Below are 26,296 nucleotides of genomic sequence, written 5' to 3'. Positions count from 1 at the left end.
TATTTATTTTATGGAAATGTAAGATTATATGAATTAAGCCGTGTAAGGCTCTTAGAATCTTGTCAGGCACACAGTAAGAATGCAATAAATGTTAGTTTTATTACTATTATTCCTTCACTTTGCTCAAAATATACTTCTTCCAGGAAAAGCATCCCCTAATGCTTTTGAAATATTAAGACTTAATTGAGTTGTTTTTGTTCATTATTTCATTTGATGCTGGGAACACCGCTATGACGTACAGAGTGTACGCAGCATTTCGTTGACAGGGAAACTGAGTGACGTGTTTGACACAGACCCTCAAGGTTTCTGATGCAGGTCATCGCCTCCCCCCATTCCACTGCTCATTTTGTTTGCTCAATTAAGAATAAAATATTAACAAAACTGTGTTTTAATATACCTAGTTCTTAATCATTGAAATGTAATTTATAATATAGTTCAGGTTTCCTTTAATCATTGGTGACCATATAGTTGATAGTGCTGAAAATGTAGGTGAAGAAACTTGTGACTTCACTCACAGAGAATATCAGGCTGGAAGCTTACAGACAGAAGCAAATTGCTGAGTGCTATTTATGGGGTCCAAAGTTAAGGGACAGAATTTATAAGAATGACAGTTTTTCCATTTCTCAATTACACATGGCTTAGTGTCACAAACATTTTGCCATTCAAACTATGCCTCTTTGTTAAATTACTATAATAAATGTGATTAGGTTTGGGACAGAAATGAATTGAGCCTGAAGACAGATAACGTATGTAATCTGAAATAACATGGACAACATCAGATAAACCTGACAAGTTCTAACTACTTTGTGGTATACTATAAAGTCCCCTCCCAACCCCCTGTACTCACTGAAAAAATTCCTTGGAAATAGAACTCTTCCAGAAAAAATGAATATTTCCTCATTTGCTTGTATGGTCAAAAGATTCTTAGTCACCAATCGTAAAGAAATGAAACAGTAATGCATGAACTAAACACTATCTTAAATGATAAAAATTTCTACTCTAGAAAAATAAACTAGAAATTCTAACACCAATACCCAATAGATACCTTAATCCCCACATCACTTAAGCTTTTTTATTAGATGCAAATATGACTTACGGTACTACTTTTGGGGATAATTTTTAAACTGTAAAATCATTTTCAGTGTGTGGCCACTTTGCTCCATTATTATTAAGCATGTACATACCTGCACGCGATGGGCAACAGATTGGAGAGTTTGTGTAGGCATTCAGAAAGGAAGTGCCATGTGCTTTCATGAAGTTGATAAAAGGAAGTTTCACTACCTGATTTCCTGGATGAAATGTTAGTCTTCCATCCTAGAATAAAGAAATTTAATTAACACTGATTGCATCACACAAAAGAAAATTATTTACTTTAATTTAACCATAAAATTTATAATAATCAAAAGACTTCAATATGACTTTTAAATCCTCAAAAGAGAAAAAAAGGTATGGACAGTGATGTAAGTATCTGGCTAATTCTATTGAGAATTCAATGCAACATTACACTTAGATTCATTTGAATATAGTAAATACATTAAAGGACTTTCTGGAAAGTTCTCTTGGGGGATGATGGACTGATTGAACCAATATTTATTGAGTATTTACTATATGCCAGGCACTTTGAAAGATCTGGAGAAACAATCTGGAGAAAAAACAGTGGAGCCTTTGAAGCTTAGTCTAGTGGGGGAGACAAAGGTATACTGGTAAAGAAAATATAAATAACCACAAATTATGATATGTAATTTGAAAAACATCTGAGATACAGAACAACAACTGTGACCTCCTTTAGACAGAGTGGACTGGGAAGGCTTCTCTGGGAAGTAAGAGACCTGAATAATGAGAAGGACTCAGCTATTCAAATAATTTAAGGGGCATATAAAGTTAGAGATATCTGTTAAGACATAAGTGGAGGGATTAATTAAGCAGCTAGATAAATGAGCCTAAAAGTTAGAAGAGATGTTTGCGTTGGAAATATGCATTTTGAAATTGGATAGGGAATTGAAGAACTCTCCTTGGTAAAGAGCAAAGACAGAAAAAAAGAATATTCTAGTCCTGAGTTATATATATTATATGTTTTCAATATAATTAGAAATAAACTACAGTTTAAAAAGTGAGCTCATCCAAAATCTGGGATATATATATATCCTTAGATGTATGAGAGTTTCAAGGATATATAAAGTAGGATGTTGGTTACAGACAGGAATCTGGAGCTCAGAGAAGTCTATCCTGGTGTAATAAACTTGAGAGTCTAGCATATTCAGGGTATTGAAAACTGTGAGACTGAATGAAAACTTTTAAGGAGAGGGTGAAAAGAGGAAAGAAAGAAATCCACTGGGAGCCCTGAGGACTCCTAAGTAAGAGGAGAAGACAGCATGGGAAACTGAGAAAGAATGGCCAGTGAGGGAGGAAGATATCAGGAGACTGGGCCCCATGAGAGCCTAGAGAAGACAGTATGTCAAGAGAGAGGTAATGTCACCTATGTTGAGATGGTACCTGAAATTAGACGAGAAAATGCACATTGGAATTGGTAGTATGGAGACAGTCGGCAGTCTTGACAAGAGTGCCCTCAACATAGTGTTTGGGATGCACAGCTGAACTGGAAAGGGAAAGAGAGAATGGAAGTGAGAGAGTGAGGCAACTCATTTTCTAGTAAGTTATTTTGCAAAGGGAAGCAGAAAAATGGTATGGCTGTTAGAGAGTGGCATGTTAGCCAGAGGAGAATGTAGAATTAAGATCAGTTTCTTTTTCAGATGGGAAGAATTAGAGCATGCTTGTATGTGGAAATAAGCAACCACTTCCAGCAGGAGTAATCACTGGATGCTAAGCGAACAACTACTGATTTCTGAATGATGAGCTAGGAAGCCCAAGACACAAGTGCATGTTCTCCCCTCAGACAAATTTCATAAATTCAAACTCACAGAAAGCTATCCTCATGAATCCCAAATGCCTGCATGTCTTATTTTTACAATCTTTTGGACATGAGGGATAATAACCAACCACTTGTGGCCACTGTTTTGAATCTAGGAAGCCCCTTACCTGGGTGGAGGGATGGAGTAGGAGGTCACATGGCAGAAGCACTGTGATGCTGTGCAGTTCAAACTCTCTTAGAAGTTTGATCTTCACTTAGGGTGTTATTGGCATGCTTTTGACATTGATGGTATGTGTAGTGTAACTTAAATTCCTAAAGACCCAATCAAATGCAAATCTTGCCACAGATGTATTTAATCCAAGTGTATTAAGCTTTGCAAAAATACACTGCTCAGTTATGAACATATTAAATTTGCCTTTTGTAACTTGAACATCTCTGGATTACAGATTCATTTCACTTCATTCACTTAATATTTAGTGAATGCCTTATACATATCAGTCAGCTGGCAGACCACCTTTCACACCTTCCAAAATATAAGCCATGATGTGATACTCAGTACCTTATCATTCTGGACCAGGGAAACCCAGTGAAGTTTAGATTTCAAGGCATCATTTTAAGGTAGAATGTAACAGTAACTTTAACTGTCTATCTTTTATCACAGCAACACTGTTTATAGTGTTGTTCTCATATCAGTCCATCAGATTGAATGAGATTCTTACCAGATTCTGCGGTATACGTTCCTCCCCTGCATTCCACTCCTGAAACCTCACCAAAACTAAAACTAATGGAAGGAGGTGGGAGGACAGAGAGAGATGATGCTTAAATCTGGGAAGATCCAAGCTGGCGTTTATTTTCTTTTGTAAAAACAAGTTTGCTAAGACATAATTCACATACCATACAACTCATCCATTTAATGTCTACAAGTCAGTGGTTTCTGGTGTATTCAGAGTTGTGCAACAATCACCATAATTAAATTTGCAACATTTTCATCATTCCATAAAGGAATCCTGCACTCCTTAGCAATCAGCCTCCTACACACTTCACCCCCACCCCCACCATGCCCCAAACCATAGGCAATTGCTAATCTTTCATCTCTACTTTCTGTCTCTACAGACTTCCTTTCTCTGGACATTTGCTGTAAATGGAATCATACAATATGTGGTCTTTGTGACTAGCTTCTTTCTCTTAGCTTAATGAGTTCTAGGTTCATCACATGCAGCATGTACCAGTACTACATTTATTTTTTACTGTTGAATAGTACTAAATTTTAAGAATCTGTTTATGAGTTGATGAATATTCAGGTTGTTTCAACTATTTGGCAGTATTATATATAATTTCATGTACAAGTTTTGGTAGGGATGTATATTTTCATTTCTCTTGGATATATACCTAGAAGTAGAATTGCTGGGTCATATAGTAACTCATGTTTAACCATTTCAGGAATTGCTAAGCATTTTTGCAAAGTGGCTGCACCATTGTACATTCCTACCAGTAGTGTATGAATGGTTCAATTCCCCAGTATCCTTGACAACTCTTGTTATTGTGTCTTTTTTTATCATAGCCCTCTTTGTCTTGGTGGGTGTGAACTGGTGTCTCACTGTGGTTTTGATTGACATTTTCCTAATGATTAAGAATGTTGAGAATCTTTTCATGTGCTTATTGGCCATTTTGTATATCTTATCTGGAGAAATTTCTATTCAGATCTTTTGCCCATTTTTAAAATTGCCTAATCAAGGTCACGAAGATTTGTACCTATTTTCTTCAAAGAGTTTTACAGTTTTAGCTTTTATGTTTGATTCATTGATTTACTTTGAGTTATTTTTTTAACAATGTTGTAAGGCATCTATTAAGTGGTCTTGTCACCTTTGTTGAAAATCAGTTGGCTATAAGTATGAGAGTTTATTTCTGTACTATCAATTCTATTCCATTCATCTATATATCTATCTATCCTTAGGCTAATAAAACACTATCTTGATTACTGTAGTTTCTAGTAAGTTATGAAATTAGAAAGTGTAAGTCCTCCAACTTTGTTCTTTAAAAATATTGTCTTGGCTATTCTGGAACCCTTGAATTTCCATATGAATTTTATGATGGGTTTCTCTATTTCTGCAAAAACATCATAGGAATTTTTACAGAAATTGTATTGAATCTGTAGATCAATTTGGTGATTATTACTTTATTAACAATATTAAATCTTCTGAACCATAAACATGAGATGTCTTTCTGTTTATTTAGGTGTTATTTAATTTTTTTCAACAGTGTCTTATAGTTTTCATAGTAAAAATTGAACCTCTTTGGTTAGATATATTCCTAAGCATTTCAATCTTTTTGATACTATTTTAAATAGAATTATTTTCTTTGTATTTTCAGTTCGTTCATCAATCAAGTGTATAGAAACACAATTGTTTTTTTTTATATATATTGATCTTACATCCTACAGCCTTGCTAAACTTACTCATTAGTTCTAATAGTTTTGTAGTAGATTCCCTAGGATTTTCTATGTACAAGATTATGTAATCTGCAAATAGAGATACTTTTACTTCTTCTTTTCCAATACTGATATCCTTTATTTCATTTTAGTGTCTAATTCCCTGATTAGACCCTCCAGTACAATGTTTAGTAGACATAGTAAGAACAGATTTCTTTGTCTTGTTCCTGACCTTTTGAAGAAAACATTGTTTTCTACAGTTATGTGTAATATTAGATGTGGCTTTTTTTTTTTTGCAGATTCCTTTTATCAGATTGGGGAAATTCTTTTCTATTTCCAGTTGTTTGAGTGCTTTTTATCATGAAGCATTGTTGAATATTGTCAGATGTTTTTGCACTTTATCCAATTAACATGGCATATTTACATTAACTGATTTTCAGATATTAAGACCAGCTTATAACTCTGGGGGTAAATCCCATGTGGTCATGGTGTATAATCCTTCTTATATATTGCTGAATTTAATTTTCTGGTTATTTTGTTCAGGATCTTTGCTTTTATATTCATAAGATATATTAGTCTGTACACAATATTATGTGTTTATATACACAAATATTTAAAAACGATGTATTTATACTATACTAAGACAATAATAAACCAAATATTTCAGTCATCCTTGGAAGTTTCTAGGATGTTGTGATACACCACTCACATTCCCTACTAGAAACAAAAGATCGCCTCTGCTGTAGAGGGTTGCCTTGCTCATGATCATGACCCATTCTGGGAGCAGCCCATAACTAATGGTCATCCAACATGGGGGTGGAAAGGCCTGGCCCCTCACCCCAACTGGAATCGGTTCTGAAGCATCATACTAGTTTAAGAACTGCCCATAATGTCAGGTGAGGCCTCCACTGATACAGCAACAAAACTCAACTTCTTTCTCTGCACTATCCTGCTTCTTTCCTTTTCCTTTCATCTCAGGAGCACTCCCTAATTAACTCTTTCATGTTCTTCTCTAATATTGCCTGTTCTGTAAGTTTAGAAAATCATAAAGATTATTAAATATTAACAGTACTTTAAGTAATCTTCTCAACAAATCCTATGGGGATACCCAGATTATGAAACTTTAATCATCATGGGTTAATTTATGAGAAAGCACTTTGGTGCCAGACATACTTAACACCAATTATCTATGTGACCACACTAACCCCCAGTGATAATGAACTAATGCTATTATTAGTAACCAAGCATTTGTGCAAGCATTAGTTTTAAAATCATGGACAATACTAAAAGTATCAGGTAATATTGCTAGTAGTATTCTTTTGGTTGATGGTTTCAGGAAGTTCTAAAAACTGTACAAGTTTAGGAAAACACACACACACAATTTTCCTGGAATATCAGGGAGTGGATCACATTATATCAACTAATGCATTTAAATCAGCATTAATTTTATTATCAGATACCTGGGTAATAAAAATAACTAACTTTTTCTTCCCTTCTCACCCAAACACAAATTCCTGCAAACTTGAGGTGAACTGGGAAATGACCACTAGAAAACTAACAAGTTCTTAAGGAGATGCAGAATGTTATTTTCCTGCACCATTAAATCAAACGGGGATATGGACTGACCGTTCACTAACAGTGGTAAAATAATTTAGCGGATCGAGGCTAGCAATAAAATAAAAATAAAAAGACTTGCAAAGATGCTGAGTGCATTTTATTTACTAAAATATTGTTTTACTTGTATGACATGCATATCTATGTGGTGTACGTATGGTATGTGTATATGGGGCTTCAAGATTAACCGCACTTCTTACTTTGCATCGGGGTAAAACATGTTTGAAAAGTTTCAGATTCTGCCCCCCAAAGTCTGCGAAAGCACAGGAAGGCTGTGGGTGGGCAGTGGATCTGGACTGGTGCACCGCCTCCCCTCCGCCCCCCCCCCCTCGCTCCCGCCGCCTCTAGATACTTACAAAGGAGTCACTCACAACTAGCACCACGTTAGGCGCTTCAGGCCAAGCCTGAGCTGCTCCCCGCCACTTCCCACTAGTCTCGGGAGCTGGCGCTGCCAGCGCCGAGGCAGCGACTACCCACAGGCACAGGAGCAGCATGGCAGGCGGCAGGCGGTGTGGACAGCCTGGCCTCCAGGCGCTGGGCCTCCTCCTCCTCCCACCCTTCCCTTCCCGGGAAGAGGTGGGCGGGGATCGCAGAGATCACAGTTTGGTTTCTTTCTAGCGCTTCACCCGCAGAACTACAAGTCCCATCAGGGGCACAGAGAGGACATGCGCGAAGGTGGACTCCCCTGCCTCGATTCACGTTAGACCTTTTAATCAAATACCAAGCAAACTAAGAGCCACCCCCTTCCAGTCACATGAGCGATGCCTGGGAAATACGCATGCGCTCTGACCTGCACTCGTTTGTAGCAGCATCTGTCCCGGGTAGGTTCGGGTTGCGTTGGCTTTTGCAGAGGTGGAAGTTGGTAGGCGGTTGGAATGGTTGGAATGAAAACCTAGTGAGACAGGATCAGGGGCTGGGGGTGCTCGTTTTGCGCTGCAGCAGCGTGGCTGAGTAGTAGGCGGGACCGTGAACTAGGCAGTGATGAGGTGGCGGCATGTCTGTCATTTAAGTCAGATCGGTGGGTCTTTGGGAGGCCTCTGGCTGGACCCGCACAGGCGGGAAATGGATATCATGGGACCCCCTCGAATACATTTAGCCAAAGGAATTTGCAGCCGGCCTCATCTTAGTCCCACCTTTGCTGGTGCAGTTAGGATTATTATACTCGCGTGGGGTGAGGAGCGGGGCCTGGTAAGTAAAGTTTCAGATTCTAGGCAGGTGCATCTTGCCTTCAGAGTGCAAAGTAGAGAAACGAACAGACTCTCAGAGGAAGATATATTGGGTTGTGTGACGTGTTCGATTAACTGACGTAGGTTTAGAACCCATTCTTTCGCTACAGAAAAAAATCACTGGTCTTTGACTGTTGAACTCTGTTGGAGAAATCTGAAGAAGCAGATTTCTGTCCCAGAGCCAAATTCCTGATTTTATTATCATAGTTTCGAGTGTGTAATTTGCACATCCTATTAGTAGTTTTAATATCTTGACAGGAAACGGAGGAGTTGCACTAATTTAACATATAATCAACGCAATACAGTGTTTTTACATAAAATAATTGCAATAAGGAACAGACCTTATTTAATCTCACATAACACTTATTCCATGCTGAAGATTATATTAAACATTTATCGAGCACTTATTGTGTGACAAGTAATTTTACATGGAATGTTTTTCCATAATCCTTACTTTCACCATTTTGCAGATGGGAAAGCTGAGGCTTGGGGAGGTTATATGACTTACACAGGGAGCCAGTCTGAATAGGACTTGATTGTGCCCTAACTCACTGCTTATGCTCTGTCTCTAGTTAATTACAAATGATGCTCTACTGAGCTTACTCTCTTTTAGTCAAACAGAAGTATTAACCAAACAGCATGCTAAAGATATGTAGTGAATACAAATATATAAAAATACTCCTCGTCTGCAAGGAACTTACACTCTACAGGGAAACAAAAGTGAAATAATGGTATAGTATGCAAGGTAATACAGGTAGGCTCTTTCGTAAACAAGATCTGTTTTTAAAATTTGTGTTAATTTGGAATGTAAAACACGTTTTACAATGGAAACAATGCTGACTGACATCTAGATTCTTCAAAGATGTGTTCAACTTTATCTGTGGCACAGTACGGATTTGGGGAACTGCATTTGCTCTCTGTGGCCTTGTTTTCACAGGACATATATTCTGCATTCCTGGTCAGGATGAACAGGAATGTGTACATCTTTTTTCTTCCTCTTTCTGCCCTTTGACAGTGTCAGTGGGAGCAGGTGCTGCACTGAGTTGGAGCAATGTGGATATTTTAAACCCCCTGACAGATAACACTGGAAGAATCTAAGAGGCTTCTAGTCCAACTTCTGATCTAAAATTCAATTTGTACTACAATATTCCTGCCAGTGGGTTGTCCATCTTTGCTTTTTTCATCTACAGTGATGGGAAACACACTTCCTCTGAGCAGCTATTCCACACTTGTACCGGTCTGATTATTAAAAGTTATTTAGAGCTGAAGTCAGCCTTTCTCTACTTTTAACCATTCATTCATCCATTTATTTTACTTTACATGAATAATATCTGCTCTTCAACTACTCTTCTCACCTTTTCCCCACAAGTCCCCCTCACCCCGAGGACTTCCCCAGTTCCTTCAACTGTTATTATATAATTTCAAGTCTCTTCGTTATTTTGATCATTCTCTTCTGCACATAGAGCATTTTTGCTAATCAGTAACTTTGTCAGAAAAGGTACTTTTGTGCTGTGAGTGTGCATATCTGTGTGTACATGTATGTATATGTGTGTTGCATTGAGGGTAGGGGCGTCCATTACATGTATGTTTAAGTCATCAGTTAAAGGTTTGGTAGGGGTTGCTTGATTTAGTGAAATACTTAACTCTTCAGTTCATCAAAGTCTTCAGCTGAAAGTCTTGGTCCAGGTTTTGGTTCATTGCGCCTTTAATGTCCCAAATATCAGCAGTGCTCATACAGGGTGGGGCAAAGGTAGGTTTACATTGTGGGTACATGAAACACAGTTTATTTTTGTATTACTGTTTATTAATTCTTGTATTATTTTCCATATGAGCAACTGTAAACCTGTCTTTGATCCAACCTCTGTATTCTGCTATAAGAAAAGGAGACTAAGTGTACTATAAGCGACTATATGGAATAAATGCAGTATTGTCTTCACTTGCAGTGATTTTGTCTGTCTCAGAGAAAGCTGTCCTGCAGCTTTTGTCTTGATGCTAGCCACTTCAGTTCCTCCCTTCATGCCACTGGTGCCTTTCAAGCTGCTACCGCAGTGTTAGAGCTCAGAGGGTGTGAGCTACACTGTAAGCTCCTGGAGGGCAAGGTTGGAGCTCATTGCCCAGTGAGTCTCGTGATTCCCATAAGAGGTGTCCATATGATGTTTGTTAGTGACTGTGTTGCTGCTTGAAAAGGGCTGATATTTTGAGCTGAATCAGCATTGTCCCACTCTTCCCGGATTTCTCCCCACCACCCAGCCCACCCCTCCTCCCACAGTCAATCCCCATCCCGTTGTCCATGCCCATGGGTTATTTATACTACTTCCTTTACTAAACCCTTTTCCTACTTACTCCCTTTCTCTCCCCCCAACCCCCGGTAACTATTAGTCTGTTCCTCGTTTACATGGTTCTGGTTCAATTTTGCTCCTTTGTTTGTGTTGTCCATTAGTCCCTGTATGAGGTGATATCATAAGGTATTTGTCTTTCATTGCCTGGCTTATTTCACTAAGCATAATTCTCTTTGGTTCCATTCATGTTATCATAAATGGCAGGAGTTCCTTTTTTCTTTCTGCTGCATAGTATTCTATTGTGTAAATGTACCACAGTTTTTTGATCCACTCATCTACAGATGGGCACTTAGGCTGTTTCCAGCACTTGGCTATTATAAATAGCACTGTTATGAACATAGGGATGCATAGGTTCTTTTGAATTGGGGTTTTAGGAATCTTCGGGTATAATCCTAGTAGTGGAATCGCTGGTTCAAAAGGCAGTTCCATTTTAAGTTTTTTGAGGAAGTTCTATACTGTTTTTCATAGTGGCTGCACCAGTCTGCATTCCCACCAACAGTGCACTAGTGTTCCCTTTTCTCTCCATCCTTCCAAGTGCTCGTTGTTTGTTGATTTGTTGATGATGCCCATTCTGATTGGTGTGAGGTGGTATCTCACTATGTTTTTTATTTGTGTCTTTCTGATGGATAGTGATGTTGAGCATTCTTCCATATGCCTATGGACCCTCTGTATTTCCTCTTTGAAGAAGTGTTTGTTCAGGTCCTTTGCCCTTTTTTAATTGGGTTTTTTGTCTTCTTGGTGTTGAGTCATAAAAGTTCTTTATATATTTTGAAGATCAATCCCTTGTCTGAGATATCATTGCCAAATATGTTTTTCCATATGGTTGGTTCCCTAGTCATCTTGCTGATGTTTTCTTTTGCTAAGCAGAAACTCTTTAGTTTGGTGTAGTCCCATTTGTTCATTCTTTTCTTTATTTCCCCTGCCTTAGGAGATATATTGGTGAAAATATTGCTACATGGGATATCTGAAATTTTCCTTCATATGCTTTCCTCTAGGACTTTTATGGTGTCATGACTTACATTTAAGTCTTTGAACCATCTTGAATTTATTCTGGTGTGTGGTAAGTTGGTGGTCTAGTTTCATTTTTCTGCGTGTCCCTGTCCAGTTCTCCCAACATCTTTTGTTGAAGAGGCTCTTCTCATTCCACTTTATGTTCCTTCTCCTTTGTTGAATATTAGTTGACCATATAGACCTGGGTTAATTTCTGGGCTCTCTATTCTGTTCCATTGATCTATATGTCTGTTATTATGCCAGTACCAGACTGTTTTGATTACAGTGGACTTGTAGTATAGTTTGATGTCAGGTACTGTGATTTCTCCTACTGTGTTCTTCAGTCTTAAGATTGTTGTAGCTACTTGGGATCTTTTTTGGTTCCATATGAGTTTTTGAAGTATTTGCTCTAGGTCTGTGAAATATGTCACTGGTATTTTAATAGGGACTGGGTTCAATCTATAAATTGCTTTGGGTAGTATGGACATTCTAATGATGTTGATTCTTCCCATCCACGAACAGGGTATATGCTTTCATTTATTTGTATCTTCCTTAATTTCTTTCTTCAGTGTTATGTAGCTTTCTGAGTACAGTTTTTTTATCTCTTTAGTTAAGTTTATTCCTAGGTACTTTATTTTTCTTGTTGTTATAGTAAATGGGATTTTTTTCTAGTTTCTATCTCTGATATTTTATTGTTGGTGTACAGAAATGCTTTGATTTTTGAATATTGACTTTGTACCCTGCTATTTTGCCAAATGTACATATTCCGGAGCCGGAGTCCCTAAGGCGGTTTGACGTTGTAGTCAACACCGGCAACTCCTGCGGCGCACCTGAAGCCAAGCTGTATTGACTCCGTCTTTCCCTTGGACCCTTCAGCTGCGAAGAGAGGGGGGGTCTGCTGCATGGGCAACAGCAGACCCTCTATATCACCCTGCCCAGGCTCTGTAGCTTCAGTTTACTGGAGAGGACACTCCAGCGTCATCGCAAGATGTCGATTCAACACGGGAGGAGACAGATACTGTGTCACTCCTGAGTCGGACTGCACAGCCATTCTCGGCGGTGCAGATAGACTCTTAGGAAGCTACACCATCGTCTCTCGAGACGGACGGCTGCCGACGAGTGATTTTGTGAATTTTTGTTGAATATCTCAATGTACCATACACTAGGAACTAAGAGAGTACTATAAATAGTCTTTCCTCCTAAGGAACTTACAGGCTAGTTGTAGGAAACAAACACACACACCCTTGTAAATTTAATAGCAGTATAAAAGGTATCAAAAAGTACAGTTAGTTGCCAGACAAAAACCCCAAACCAGAATATCCCACTTATACTATGGAGAATGCTAGTGTGCTTCAGAATGTTAATTGCTCACTGAAATAAGTGTTTCATAGTAACATATGTGGGGGGACCCCTCCAAAAAATGGAATTGTCCTCTAGAGAGTGGACCCCTTGTAGGGCAGGCTTCCCCCTCTCGGTGAGTGTTCTAGGAACCCATCTGTATCAGTGTACCAGCTGGTGTTGTGAGAGGCTGCGTTTGGCTTCAGTTAATTTTATTTATTTATTTATTTTGTGAAGACTTTCAGTGCATTTGCCCATTTCAAGATGGGTGATTTATGAGTTTTGACGAAAAATGGCATGACCCCTGTGCCCCACTCTCACTATTCATCCAATCTCACCCCCAGTGACTTTTTTTTGTTTCCCTGGATGAAAAAAGTCATCCAAGGCAAACATTTGCTGATGTTAAAGAGGTGAAACAAAAAACTGCAGAAGCACTTAAAGGTAACAAAATTGACAAGTTCAAAACTGTTTTGAGCAGTGGAAAAATGTATCCAATGGTATATTGCATCAAATGGAGAGTACTTTGAAGGTGACTGAAGTTTAAGCATGTCAGAGTAAATGAATACAGTTTTTTAATAAATAAATGCCATTTGGTGGGGGCATTTCCCCATAGTACATTGCAGAGTTGTTGGGTTAAACTATCTTTGGGTCTTTAGGATAGGACTTCTTAGGGCCTTTAAAATGCTAATATACATTGTGACTTTAAAAGAGTTACATATATAATGTGCAGTATTCACAAAATTACTAGGCAATATAGTAACACCTTTGAGCATGTTACTATTTCTTAGAATACATTTTTGGATATGTTAGTATAGATAATAAACGTTACAAAGTTCTGACTAGTGTGAGATTTGTCTAAGGCTTTATGCTTGACACTTGAATGTGGCCTTGAATTACCTGTAGCTTGAGTAGACAGAAGCAGAAGTAGACAGAGAGAAGTAAAGATGCAGAGGTAGAAAGCTCTGGGGATAGAAAGAAAGTAATGTGAGCTAATATTAAAAAGAAGGTTCTTCCTTTCTCACTATAGCAACTGGAGAATTATTGCTTTTTGGCAGTGGGGAACTAAAAACTAAGTTTTTTAGTAGGTTTTGGAAGCTGGAAGATAGTATTCAATAGGAGTTGGATATGTGAGGAACTCCTTAAATCATTGTAATTATGTACATTACATCAAGATATATTACTTTTATTTAGGGATTTTTTTTTTAACCTGGGAGATGACACATCTGTATAAATCAAGAAAAAGTATCTATTAAGTGTCAGTTGAATAGCTCAACCAATACAGTATTCCCTCACTTATTGCAGGTATTATGTTCTAGACATCCCCCGCCACCGCGATAGGTGAAAATCCACGAAGTAGGAACCTTACATTTATTTTAGTATTTATATATATTTTAAGGCTTTATAAAACCTTCCCACACACTTATAAACCGTTTCCAGTCCCTTATTAATCTTTCCCACTCCCTTATTAACCTTTTCCACACTTTTATAAACACTACTTATGTTCTTAAACATATTCTATACTCTTAAACCTATGTAACTTTAACAACGTATGTATACAGTACCGCAAAACCCCACGATATAGCGAAAAATCCACAATAAATAATTAAATATAATATTTTTTAAAATCCCACGATACCGTGAGGCCGCGATAAGTGAACGGCGATATAGAGAGGGACTACTGTAAATGCTTCAGTGGTTCAAAAGAGGGAGTGGTGACTGTTGTAGGTTTTAGTCTAGTATTCGTGTACTGACTGATTTAAAGAGGATGCTTGTGTTTAATGATACGCCATTTTTTGAAGAACATAGGCAAGAAGGTTGCTTCCTAAGAGATCAAGGAAGGAGAGGCTTGAAGATTATATATGTGTAGAGAAATTATATAGTAGCCACTGTGGGTTAGGTATGGAAATAAAGGTATTGAAGTTGTTTGAGAGGGTGGGCAGAGTTATATATATTGTAGTCAGGTACTCCATCTATGTACATATCAGGTGAGTGATGTAATCTCTACTTTACCAGTGAGGAAATAAGCTTGGAGTTATGAAGTAAGGTGCCCAGGGTCTGATGGCACTGAACCCACATTTCTGATTCCTAAGCCCCTCCTCAACCAGGTTAATTCTTGCTTTGCTGGGTGGATATGGCAGAATGAAGGGCCTGACAAATTGGAATATTTTGTAAGAACAGTTGAAGTGACTGATTAATAATTTAGAATCAGGTTGGGTGGGAAAATAATCAAATGCAGCTGGATGGAAGCTTAAAGAAATTAGCTAGGTGGGAGAATCAGGTTTTAACATTCGTTTTACCTCCCCACCTCTTGTTTTAACTTATACTTTCCTAAACATTGTTTGGATCACCAATCTTTGTTTTCTTTACAGTAAGATGCTTTTCTATGGAACTACTTATTCTGTTTAAGTATATTGATAACATGTTTTAATCCAGTAAACTCATCTGTTTCTTATTCATCCCCGCCTGCTTCATCTAAATTTTGTTCATTTCCTAGTTCTCAGATAGCATGTTTTTCTTTCTTTCATTTTTTTTTTTTAAACTTCATTCAGTTTTTTAAAACTAGCTCCATTCTGTCCATGAAGCATTCGGGATTGATTTTGTTTGGCAGAAATTATTCCAGGGATGCCATCAAAAGATATTTGGAATTTGTAGTCATAAGAACCTATGTCAATATTTTAGATGACTATTTAGATGGATTTTTAACCTTAAAAAAGTTTTCTGTGTTTTTATTAAATTACAAACTAATCTAGTTGCATGATGTGGGCAGCATTTCAAAATATTTATAATTCTTTATATGGATTAGAACAAAGTTCACTTTAGTGTAGTTACGTTACAGATTGGATATTAATAAGTGCCCTTAGTTGTCCTAGATTCAAAACAAAGTAGCATAGAAATAGGTGATATTCTTTTTTGGCTCACTTTTTTATATTGAATTTAGTGTAGCTTGTGTTCCTAGAATGTTTCTTTTAGAAGCTGATTGTTAATGGAAGTTCCTTTTACCTCCTGAGGCTGCGAGAACAGGGTTAAGACTAATTTTGAAATTTGAAGATTAAGATTATTGTCTCTTTGGGAAAGAAAAAGATGAAAAATTATACATAATTATTTCTCATGTTTTAAGTTATGAAATATGGAAATTGAGCTTGAATCTGATGTATTAAAAAGTTCAGCAGGTTTGGGGTTATGTATGTCATATCTTTATGTGCCTGTCTCACATTTTCCTTAATTTAGATGGATAACAGTTGAGGAACAGTCTGAAATTCTATTTAAAAAGAAGATACAGGTAGAGATAATAGGTAAAAGGTAAGTGTCTAGAATGCTCAATAATAAGTCATTGGACTATACTTTTACTTAATGATTGTTTTTACCAATTATTTTCAGAAGAAAGGTCATCACAAAGTACTTTTAGACTTTTGTCATTAGATTTAAAGTTACCATTTTTTGCTTTTCTGTAATTAACTTTCATGGTCATTGTTACTATTTATAATTATTGTTGTTATCATTATGATTATTATTCTTGCTTTGTGGAATCTTTGTGTGGGGTATATGTATAGGATCTATTATACTGCCTACCTATATTTATTATTTTTGAGGTGCATTATTGTCTTACTGGCGTGGTTACCACTTTCTGACTTTTTTAAGTGCAGTTCCTTCTTTTTATGCTTGATATGTTGAATTAAAACCTTTTAAGTTGGTAGAAGAAAACTTTTGGGGGGCTGAAAATGTGCCAATCAATGATCTTATTTAAATAAGTCAGCTGAGATTGAAGAGACAAATATAGGAGGAGGGGTATAAGGGAAGGTGTGCTGGGCTCAGGAAGAAGATTCGTCGGCAGCCGTCCGTCTCGAGAGACGATGGTGTAGCTTCTTAAGAGTCTATCTGCACTGCCGAGAATGGCTGTGCAGTCCAACTCGGGAGTGACACGGTATCTGTCTCCTCCCGTGTTGAATCGACATCTTACGATGACGCTGGAGTGTCCTCTCCAGTGACGCTGAAGCTACAGAGCCTGGGCAGGGTGATATGGAGGGTCTGCTGTTGCCCATGCAGCAGACCCCCCCTCTCTTCGCAGCTGAAGGGTCCAAGGGAAAGACGGAGTCAATACAGCTTGTCTTCAGGTGCGCCGCAGGAGTTGCCGGTGTTGACTACAACGTCAAACCGCCTTAGGGACTCCGGCTCCAGATTTTCTGTCGGGGTTTACTCCCTTAGCCTTTCCCCTGAGGAGGTATGCCGCAAGGCAGCGGAGGTAGGAAGAAGATTAGACTTTTGTAAAAGAGCTAAGTTTTTCTTTAAAGTGTTGATAATGCTTGTAATGGAGGGAAGTATCCCAAATAGTGGAGTGTGGGGTTACCTGGAATCAGTTTAGATAGTACGTTTTTACTCTGTGAAAGGAAAGGGGTTTGATGGTGCCTAGTAGATGATTAGTGCTCAGTAAAGCTTTGTTTAGAAAGTGAGTGAAGTAGCCTCTCCATTCTCCACTCCATCTCCCCCAAAGAGAAAAGTGTTTCAGGGCTAGAAAGTGTGACAGTTTTTTTTTTTTTTTTTTTTGTCTTAAAAAATTACGTAAAACTTGTGGAGAAAAATATACATATATATGATATATTTATTTTAGGTGAAGAGAAGTCCTCGGTGCTAGCATATTATGTTAAATGACAAATTAATGAAAAAGGAACTGGGAGAGAAAAATATAGCATTCCACTAAAGCAAGAGTAATTGTAATTACAATGGATATTATAAAGAGATATGGAAGGGTGTTGACCATTCAAAGTGGTTACCAAGAGAAAAATGGAATTTGTCTCTAGTCTTGAAAAATAACCTACATGGAAGCATTTAACAGCTCCATGTCTGCTGCTGTATTTAAGTCTAAACTTGTCCGTCTGACTTTGAAGGTCTTCTGTAATCTGGTGCTCTACTTCACCCACCCAGCCTAATTTTCTTCTGTTCTTGATCAAGTCCCTTCTGTTCCATTCAGCCTGGTTTTCTGACTATGTCTTATACTTGTCCTGCATTCATTTCTATGTCTCTAACTTTGCTCATGCAGTTGCCTCTGACTGGAGTAATTTTCCTTCTTCCCTCCATTCTTAAGTCCTGTCTTCTCCATCTACTAGCTGTTAATTTACACCACACTTTTCTGAATTTCTATTGCATGTACACTCATTATCTCTAGTTTAGCATTTGATTCACTGATGACTCAATACTTTGGGTCTTTCTCTTAATTTTGATTATATTATTAAGAGCTGAGGACTTCTTTTCTATTTCTTTCATGTCAAATGCTATGTATAGTTTGGGAGTGTTAGTGCTGGTTGGTTCTACCTTGTTCAAATGTGCTTCTGTTCATGTTAGGTCATAGAAAAGATGGTGACCTTTGTCCTGGAAAAGTAGTCTTCATCTGTTTGTTTTTGCTTGGCCTTATCTTGTAACCATTTTTGTTCTTTTTAAACTTGTACGCTCTTCATTTTTTTCCCCTTGGATCTTTTTTTATCCCTTTTTCTTGATCTAGATTAGTTGTCATCATCATTGATGTTCTCTTCTTTAGTCTGCAGTTTACCCGCCAAAGATAACTTTGGCATGAAAAAACTTAGTGTAAAATCAGCATTTAAATGTGTTGCCTGCTCCAATATAGATTTATAAACTACAGGAAAAATCACTCTGAAGTTTACAGCTATACATTTATACCAAGATAATTTCAGGTATGAGGGCAGAGTCTAAAAGAGCATATGAAATATGTTGCTTTACTTACATAATTATTGTAACTAGACAAGAAGTCATTTTTATGCCAATTGAGGGAATCTGGTTCTGGCTGCAGATATGATGATTTTATGATATCTTAATTTTTATATTATTCTTAATCTAACATTCTTTAAGTCAAAAGGATTTTTTAAAAATTCTATAACTTCTTTGATCTTGTACTTCTACCTCAGCCTCATTTGGATATAAAAGACTGTTGGCATACCATGTCAGTGAGCCATCTTAGTTCATTCTGCTACCTTGAACATCTGCAGTCTATAACTGTAATATTTATGCAGCTTTGTTTTACATTCCTGACAATCTTAGAGTTCAATGGAGTTGGCAAAAAATACAAATGCTTCTTTTTTTCAGCATCAAGTTGTGATTGAATTTGACTTGTTTACTGGTAAACCAGTGTAAGTTGTGAAATTTTAAGATATGTTAGTTTACTTAAAATTAAATAATATGTTTTTATATTAAATGGAAATACTTTGTCTAATGATTGCTATATCTTTTTATGGCTGAAGTTAGTGTACAATCCTCTAGCATATTCATCCCATTCATATAAGTGTAAACATTGCATTTATTTCTTTTCAAAGATTACTATGTTACAAAGAATACTATAGTACTGTAATCCTGCAGTAACTCTTACTATGAAGAAAGTTAACATCCTGATTCATATCTTAGGAAAACTGGCTTTTAAACAGAATGTTCTCTTTAACTCTTTTATCATAGTTAATGAAATTTATTTGTGTTAGTGTTTATACTCTGTGACTTGGATTTATGCTACTAAATCTTGCTTATTGTAGTATTGGATTGAAATTGGTATGTTTTGGGTCCTGGTCCATAAGATCATCTGTATTTTAACCTACTATATAGAGAGTGACTATAATTAAAATACAACTCAGTTTCAACAAATATTTATTAATATATATAATTTGTGAGGTACTAGGTGATAACTATACAGCAGCAGGAAAAAAGAAACCAAGAGTAACAATAGACAAAAATTCATGCTCATGTGGAAATTACGTTCTGATGGTGTTGGGGACAGATAATAAATGAGATAAATAAAATGTAGTGTATAAAATATAAGTGTATAAGATAGTGGTAAGTGCTTTGAAGGAAAATAAATACATGTCAGGGAAGGGGTTAAGGGAATATTGGGTGGCTGGGAGTGTGGTAAGGTGGTGTTGACACTTTAACTAGGGTGGCCAGTGAAGGTGTCCGTGAGGAAGGGACATCTGAGTAAAAATTAAAGAGGTGAGGGATAAGCTATGTGTATGTTAAGGGGGGAAAGAGTGTTCTAAGTAGAAGGAATCACGTGCCTTTTTAAGATGGTTAAGTTTGCTTGAATTGTTACAGCTAGGCAGGTTATTATCATATATTTAGTCAGAATTTTTATTTTTACAGAATGTCCAGCAAGGAAGTGAAGACTGCACTAAAAAATGCTCGGGAAGCAATCAGAAACAAAGAATACAAAGAAGCTTTGAAACATTGTAAGGTAACCGATAGTTTGTTCTTCCACAGTAAAAGTATGTTACCTCTTTATAAGCATTACCAACTCATAAAAAGTGAATCATTTGCTGTTAAAATGTAACAAAAGGGGTAAGGTTATTTAGTAGAACCATTAGAGTGGTTGTGTTAGGATAAGTGACTTCTGTCATACTTAATTTTGTGTTTCTCTGTATTGGTAACTTATCAAAGCCACTATCAAAACCAAGGTCTTAAAACCTGAGCATCTCTTAGATATCTTTTGATATGTTTACTATGGGATATTACTGAATCTTACAGCTTGCATTCTTTAATAGTATGTTGACATTTTAATTCTGTTTGGTCTGTGGATTCTAAAGAGCCTTCGCATGCTGACAGAAATGTTTCAGTCCAGAAGGAGAAATTGAATATGTGGGAGAAATAGAAGGTAGTAGTAGGTGTGAAGTCCTTGGGAAGGTAAGATGGGATCCAGAGCTTAAGAGGAGGTTCTTTGATACTTCTTCCATCTTAAAAGGAGGGATAAGATAGATGCAGATCCATATGTGATGAGCTTTGGGGATTTGAGGATGGAGAGATGAGAGTGAACCCCTCTGATGGCTTCTATTTTCTTAGTTAAGTATAAAGTGAGAGGGAAAGAGGAGTTCTGTGGGATGTTTGAGACAAAAGGTATGAAATAAATATTAGTAATATTGTGAAAAGTTTACACAGTGAGAGATTATTACTAAAATTAGTGGGGTGACCACATTGTAAGGCATAAAAATGTCAAATCACTATATTGTACACCTGAAATCAACCACTATAATGAAAATAAGATTGTATGCCAACTATACTTAAATAAAAGAATAAATTTAGAAAAAAGGAGCTATGAATTAATTTTTGTTCATGGTGGGAAAACAAACATAGTAGTGAGGACGGAAAGGATTACCAGGCTTTCATTAATGTTAATTGGAAGTTTCATGTTAATAAAGTAAAATCTGCTAACTCAGCTGTGTAATTTCTCCCTTCATGCTCAGCCTCTCAGACTTGGAGACTTGGAGACTTGGCCTGATGGAATTCAACTATGGATAGTAAGAAAGATGAGGGGAAAGAGAGGCAAAGATGTTGAGGATGTTTGCAAGCGAATGACGGCAGTGATGGGTCATGGAGTCTAAGTTGGGAAGGAGGGATGAGAATTGAGATATGGGGTGAGAAAAAGGTAGTGGCATCAAAAGCGAGACATGTCAGAGGTTAAGGAACTGTGTTGCTGTGGGTGAATAGAGAGGGCCATACTCCATACTGGCATCCAGATTTTGGATGACTGAGTAGCACTGGGGGTAAGGAGCTAAGAGGCCACAATGTTCAATGGGTCATGAACGTGAAAGTTAGAATGATTATAGGAATTGATGTGGAAAGGAAGGATGCAGAATTTTCACTGAAGAAAAGTAGAATTCCTGGGAGGTTGATAGGTGGTAGCAAGATGGATGTTTTTTGTAGTATAGCTGAATGGCTTGAACCTCAGAGGTGCTGGGTATTTGAAGGAGGGAGGAGCAGAGGAGGAATATGGGTGACAATATGAGCAAGGAGAACCCCTTCCTCAATTCCTGGTCCTGTGATATGTGGGATGTAAGAGAAAAGAAATCAACTGTGGCATGTAAGAGCTATAGGAGGATAGCCAAGGTTCAGATCAGGCAGAACTTGGTACAGTTTAAAGAAAGGTTGAAAATGTAGAGGGAACTGGGCTGGTCTAGATCGGGAGCTCCAGAGGGCACATTGACGAAGAGAGTGGGAGGGAGGGAATTGGGTAACATTGGGGGAAATGCACATCAGTATCGGGTGAGAATCTCAAAGGTTAAAGGGTGCCCTTATAAAGTTTAGGTTTCTAGTGTGACTGAGCCCAGCAGGGGTGGAGGCCATGACACAGCTAATTCTGAAACAGAAGAAGGGTGGGCACTCCATTTGAGCTGTGGGGGAGCCATGGGGGGGGTTTGGGGGGCAGGGAGAGGGACTGTATCCTTCAGCATTAGGGTTATTTACCTAAAACAAATAGGAATCTGTTTCTGTTGTCCCATACAGCAGTCTTCTTTCTGATGCAGTGTGAATTCCACCAAGTAGTTTATCATTTCTACTGGAGAGACCCAACTAGAAATCAGAGATGGAGAACTAGTCAGTGTGATTACTTATGTGTAGTAATGTAGGATGTTCGTTAAGACTAAGATTTTTCATAAAGAAATGTTGCATCTCTGTATTTGCTGTGTCTTGTCTGATTATCATTTTGTGTGCCTGTGTGCCTTTATAACATGTTATAAGCATCCTACTTAAAGAGCCTTCTCTGGCTTGTGTAGATGGAGTTTGAAGTTTTGTACTTAAAAAAAAATTATTGACTATATTCCATATGCTGTGCTTTATATACCCATGACTGTTTTTAAAACTGGTAACTAATCCCTTCATCTTTTTGCTCTTTATATTTTCTCAGAGCATCATACCTGCTTTCATCACATTGTTATAATTATTCCTTAACAGTCTGTTTCAGATTTTGGAAACCAATAGGCAGAGAGCAGGTACCTCCTGATTGCTGGTTGACTATGGCATTTATCATTTGCTCAGCAGTTACATGCCAGTCGTGTTCTTTGTGTGGGGGGCATAAGCATTAATAAGGCCCCAGTGTTTATAGCTTAACTCTGGTAGTCAGCCTCATTGTCGTTGGTTTTTTAGGAGGCAGCATAATAGGATAGAATGGAATCTGTGCTGTAGATCGGTGGCATATTGCTAGAAGTGTTATGTAGATACATGTAAACCCAATAATCTGACTTGTTCAACTCACGGGAATGTTTTTATTTTCTCTAGAATATGTAACACCTTAAGAGCTGATTTCATTTTAGCTCCTAGTTTGTTTTCTTTTACTCAAACATCTTTGCTTTCTGTTTCAAACTGTTTTACCTTAGCAAGTAGCTGTCATTTCTGAGACTAAGAGCTCTACATATAATTTTTGTTTTAGTTGACAGGTATTGTTTAAACATCCATCACCACTATTTATTGGAATATATTTTGCACAGTCACATTGGGGTTAGTCTACTTTCCTAACCTATAATTTCAATGAAAATATCTATCTGTCTGATATGGGGAAATGTTATCATAGTGAATGAAAAAATGGGAGTTGGATAAAGCAAAACAATATGGAAAACAGTTTTGTGAGTTAACTAGTAGCACTGTGGATTGGAGGCTGGCAGGATGGTTGGGTGGTAAGAACAGTCTTATTCTTTTTATACCCAGTATTCTGGAGGGGCATGGGGAGGCATTTGGTGGAGGCATCATTATTACTTGGGCACCTTTTAAAAAATCTACCTCCTATTTCAGATCCCTTAAAATTACTGATCCAATCTACTTCCCTCTCTCACTAAGGAAACTGAAGACCAGATTGGTTAAGTTGCATTCTTAAGATTGTCCAGTTAATGGTAGATCTACATTTTTGACTCTCAGGTAGACTGTCTTTTTGTTGTTGTTTGTCCATTACTTCCAAAATTTAATGACCTTCTCTTTTAATTATTTTAATCAGACAGTGTTAAAACAAGAGAAAAATAATTATAATGCCTGGGTGTTTATTGGTGTTGCCGCAGCCGAGCTAGAACAGCCTGATCAGGCCCAGAGTGCCTATAAGAAAGCTTCTGAACTAGAGCCAGACCAATTACTAGCTTGGCAGGTACGTAACAAGTTTTTCCTTATGTTATAGGAAAGAGTTTTCTGCTCCACTTTTAAATTTATAGGTAACAGCTTTATTTTTAAAAACTTTAAAACTCTACTTATCCCACATGAGAAACAAATTTTAACTTATTAGTCTTCTAAACCTGAAAGTTAATTTAGAAAAGAGTGGTGTCAATAATGCCATTTACCACTATTAAACAATCCAATCCAATTAATTATTTCCAAATATGAGTAATGGAATTGAAACATGATTATGTCAATCTCCAACTTAATTGTATGTGCTTATGAGAGACTTATCATAAGTATACTTTATGTTTACCCAAGGGAAAATAAATGTATATTATGTTTTCTAAAAATAATATTAAAAATTTTTAATTCTCTGTCTTTGAGTACAAGTTAAATTTTTTCTTACTTAATGGTCTATGTTTTTTAGTTGGCTTCTCCAACTTTTTCTTATTTAATAACTTTATTTCATATCTTAATCACAGCTTGGAAACTGTGATTAAAAGGAAGTAGTAGGCTCCAAAGAACATGAATCTGTCTTAGGTTTACATGAACAAGAACATGAAAGAGGGTATCTAGTAACACAGAGCAGTGATTTTCAACCTTTTTCATCTCGTGGCACACAAACTAATTCATAAAATTCTGCAGCACACCAAAAAAATTTTTTTTTGTTGATCTGACAAAAATATAGGTATAATTTTGATTTATTTACACTGGATGACAATTGTTGTGTTGGCTGTTGTCATTTTTTAATTTGACAATCTCAGGGAAAAGAGATTGGTGCCCCTGACTAAATTTAGTCAGGTATTGCATGTTTTAAAATTCTTGTGGCACTGGTTGAAAATCGCTGACTTAGAGAGATGGTTGCTTTTATTATATACTGATTGGTTGAGGACATCTGATCTTTATTGAAGCAAAAATGGCAATTTCTACAGACTACTTGGATTTTTTGTTTGTTTTACTGTATAAAAGTAGTGTTACATGGTATGTCTTAGGGGTTAAGATTGTAAAAAACCATTAAAATACATTTTGTTGTGAAAGACTTCAAATATATTTTCAAAAGAAAAGAAAATGGCATGAGTCCTTTTATATAGACCATCCAGCTTCAGGAAAAGTCCTCTCAGTCAATTTCTTAAATCTAAACTTTCACCTACTACTCCCTCCATCTCAAATTATTTGGAGGCTAATCTCAGACATATTTATTAATTATAATTATCTTTAACATAAATTTTAGATTGTTACTTTAGCAAAATACCGTATCTTTCACTCCATAAGATGCACTTTTTGCCCTCCAAAAGTCGGGGGAAAATGTCTGTGCATCTTATGGAGCAAATATTTAATCACAGACTGTGCTGTGTATTACCTGACCTGTCAGCGGTGGTGACAGCTGTTAGAAGCGGAAGCGGTGGGCCCACTCGAATGCCCTGGGGATACTTAAATATCTCACATTACTGCTGAATCTCAGGGCATGTGGTCAGTATGAAAATAGCAAAGAAAGTGATATTAGTGATTGTGAGCAACTGAGCTTCATAAATTCTGACACTTAGCAATGATGAGTTTTTGGGGTTCCCAGAAAACTAGAAGAGTACTTGAATCTTAAAGTCTCTCCTCATTTGTTAATGACAGTGATGATGGTTCTTAATACCACTGTTATATTTTATTAAATATTTTAGTACACCATTTGGTTCAGATTTTTTTTTTCTTGTTTTCCTCCTCTAAACCTTGGTGTGTCTTATGGTCAGGTATGTCTTATATTGCAAAAAATACGGTAAATGCACAAGAACATTAGATGTTTTTGGAAGAATGATCTCTATTTCTTCTATTTTAGGGGTTAGCAAACCTGTATGAGAAATGTAATCAGATAAATGCTAAGGATGACTTACCTGGTGTTTACAAAAAGCTCCTGGATCTTTATGAAAGGTAATCAATATGTGGGAAAAGGCCAGTTTCTTTAAAAACATGAATTAGAAAGCTGGATAAAAATTATAAAGAAGTACTCCAAATATTTACTGGGAATTGGGAAATGTTTTTCTTTTAGACTGTTACCACAGAATCTCTTGATTGTGATAAGAACAGAATCAAAATACTGAGTCAGAGGATTGACTAATTTGGGAACTTTGATATTATTTTCAGTCAATGTAATAGAAGATAAATAATATTTCTTAAAATTTTCTTTTTTATGAGCATCTCATTTTATAAAATTTTACTGTAGTCTGAAAGATAAAGTATGTTCTGATTTAATAATAGTACCTGACAATATGATTTGAGATATTTTAATTTTGGTGTTTTAAGTCTTTGACTGTTTCTATTAATGATATTTAAAATTCTTTTGTTTATTCTAAGTGTTGACAAACAGAAGTGGTGTGATGTCTGTAAGAAACTTGTGGATCTGTATTACCAAGAAAAGAAACATGTAGAGGTTGGTTAATGATTTTCTTGGGGTAGTATACTTCTTTTAATAAAACTATTATTAGAAGAAAGCTTTCATTTAACTTAAGAGAAAAATTTAAAAAGTGTCATGTAATATGGAATTTAAAAAATTTCAAGGAATAATAGAAATTACAGTGACTTGAAAACTGTAATTCAGAATTCACATTTC

The 26,296-nt window shown here is 36.8% G+C and overlaps 2 protein-coding genes across 2 annotated transcripts in view; one reads left to right on the top strand and one right to left on the bottom strand.

Moving 5' to 3' along the window:
- Positions 1-7,584, bottom strand: part of ARSK (arylsulfatase family member K) — a 44,945-nt gene extending 37,361 nt beyond the window's left edge. Inside the window, exons 1-2 of the mRNA XM_090279004.1 lie at positions 7,268-7,584; positions 1,185-1,314 (exon numbers count right to left, since the gene is read on the bottom strand). Coding sequence (XP_090135130.1) covers positions 1,185-1,314; positions 7,268-7,405 — 268 coding nt within the window. The 5' untranslated portion in view covers positions 7,406-7,584. The remainder of the gene's footprint in view (positions 1-1,184; positions 1,315-7,267) is intronic.
- Positions 7,585-19,936: 12,352 nt separating this feature from the next.
- Positions 19,937-26,296, top strand: part of SKIC3 (SKI3 subunit of superkiller complex) — a 76,275-nt gene continuing 69,915 nt past the window's right edge. The window contains exons 1-4 of the mRNA XM_090276500.1: positions 19,937-20,026; positions 23,549-23,692; positions 25,526-25,617; positions 26,041-26,116. Of these exons, the coding sequence (XP_090132626.1) occupies positions 19,937-20,026; positions 23,549-23,692; positions 25,526-25,617; positions 26,041-26,116 (402 nt within the window). The remainder of the gene's footprint in view (positions 20,027-23,548; positions 23,693-25,525; positions 25,618-26,040; positions 26,117-26,296) is intronic.

The sequence above is a fragment of the Furipterus horrens genome, unplaced genomic scaffold, assembly GCF_987537825.1.
Source record: "Furipterus horrens unplaced genomic scaffold, mFurHor1.1.pri manual_scaffold_5, whole genome shotgun sequence".
NCBI classification, from domain to species: Eukaryota; Metazoa; Chordata; class Mammalia; order Chiroptera; family Furipteridae; genus Furipterus; species Furipterus horrens.
Note: the sequence above shows the minus strand (reverse complement) of the source record. Positions and strands in the feature narration are given on the sequence as shown.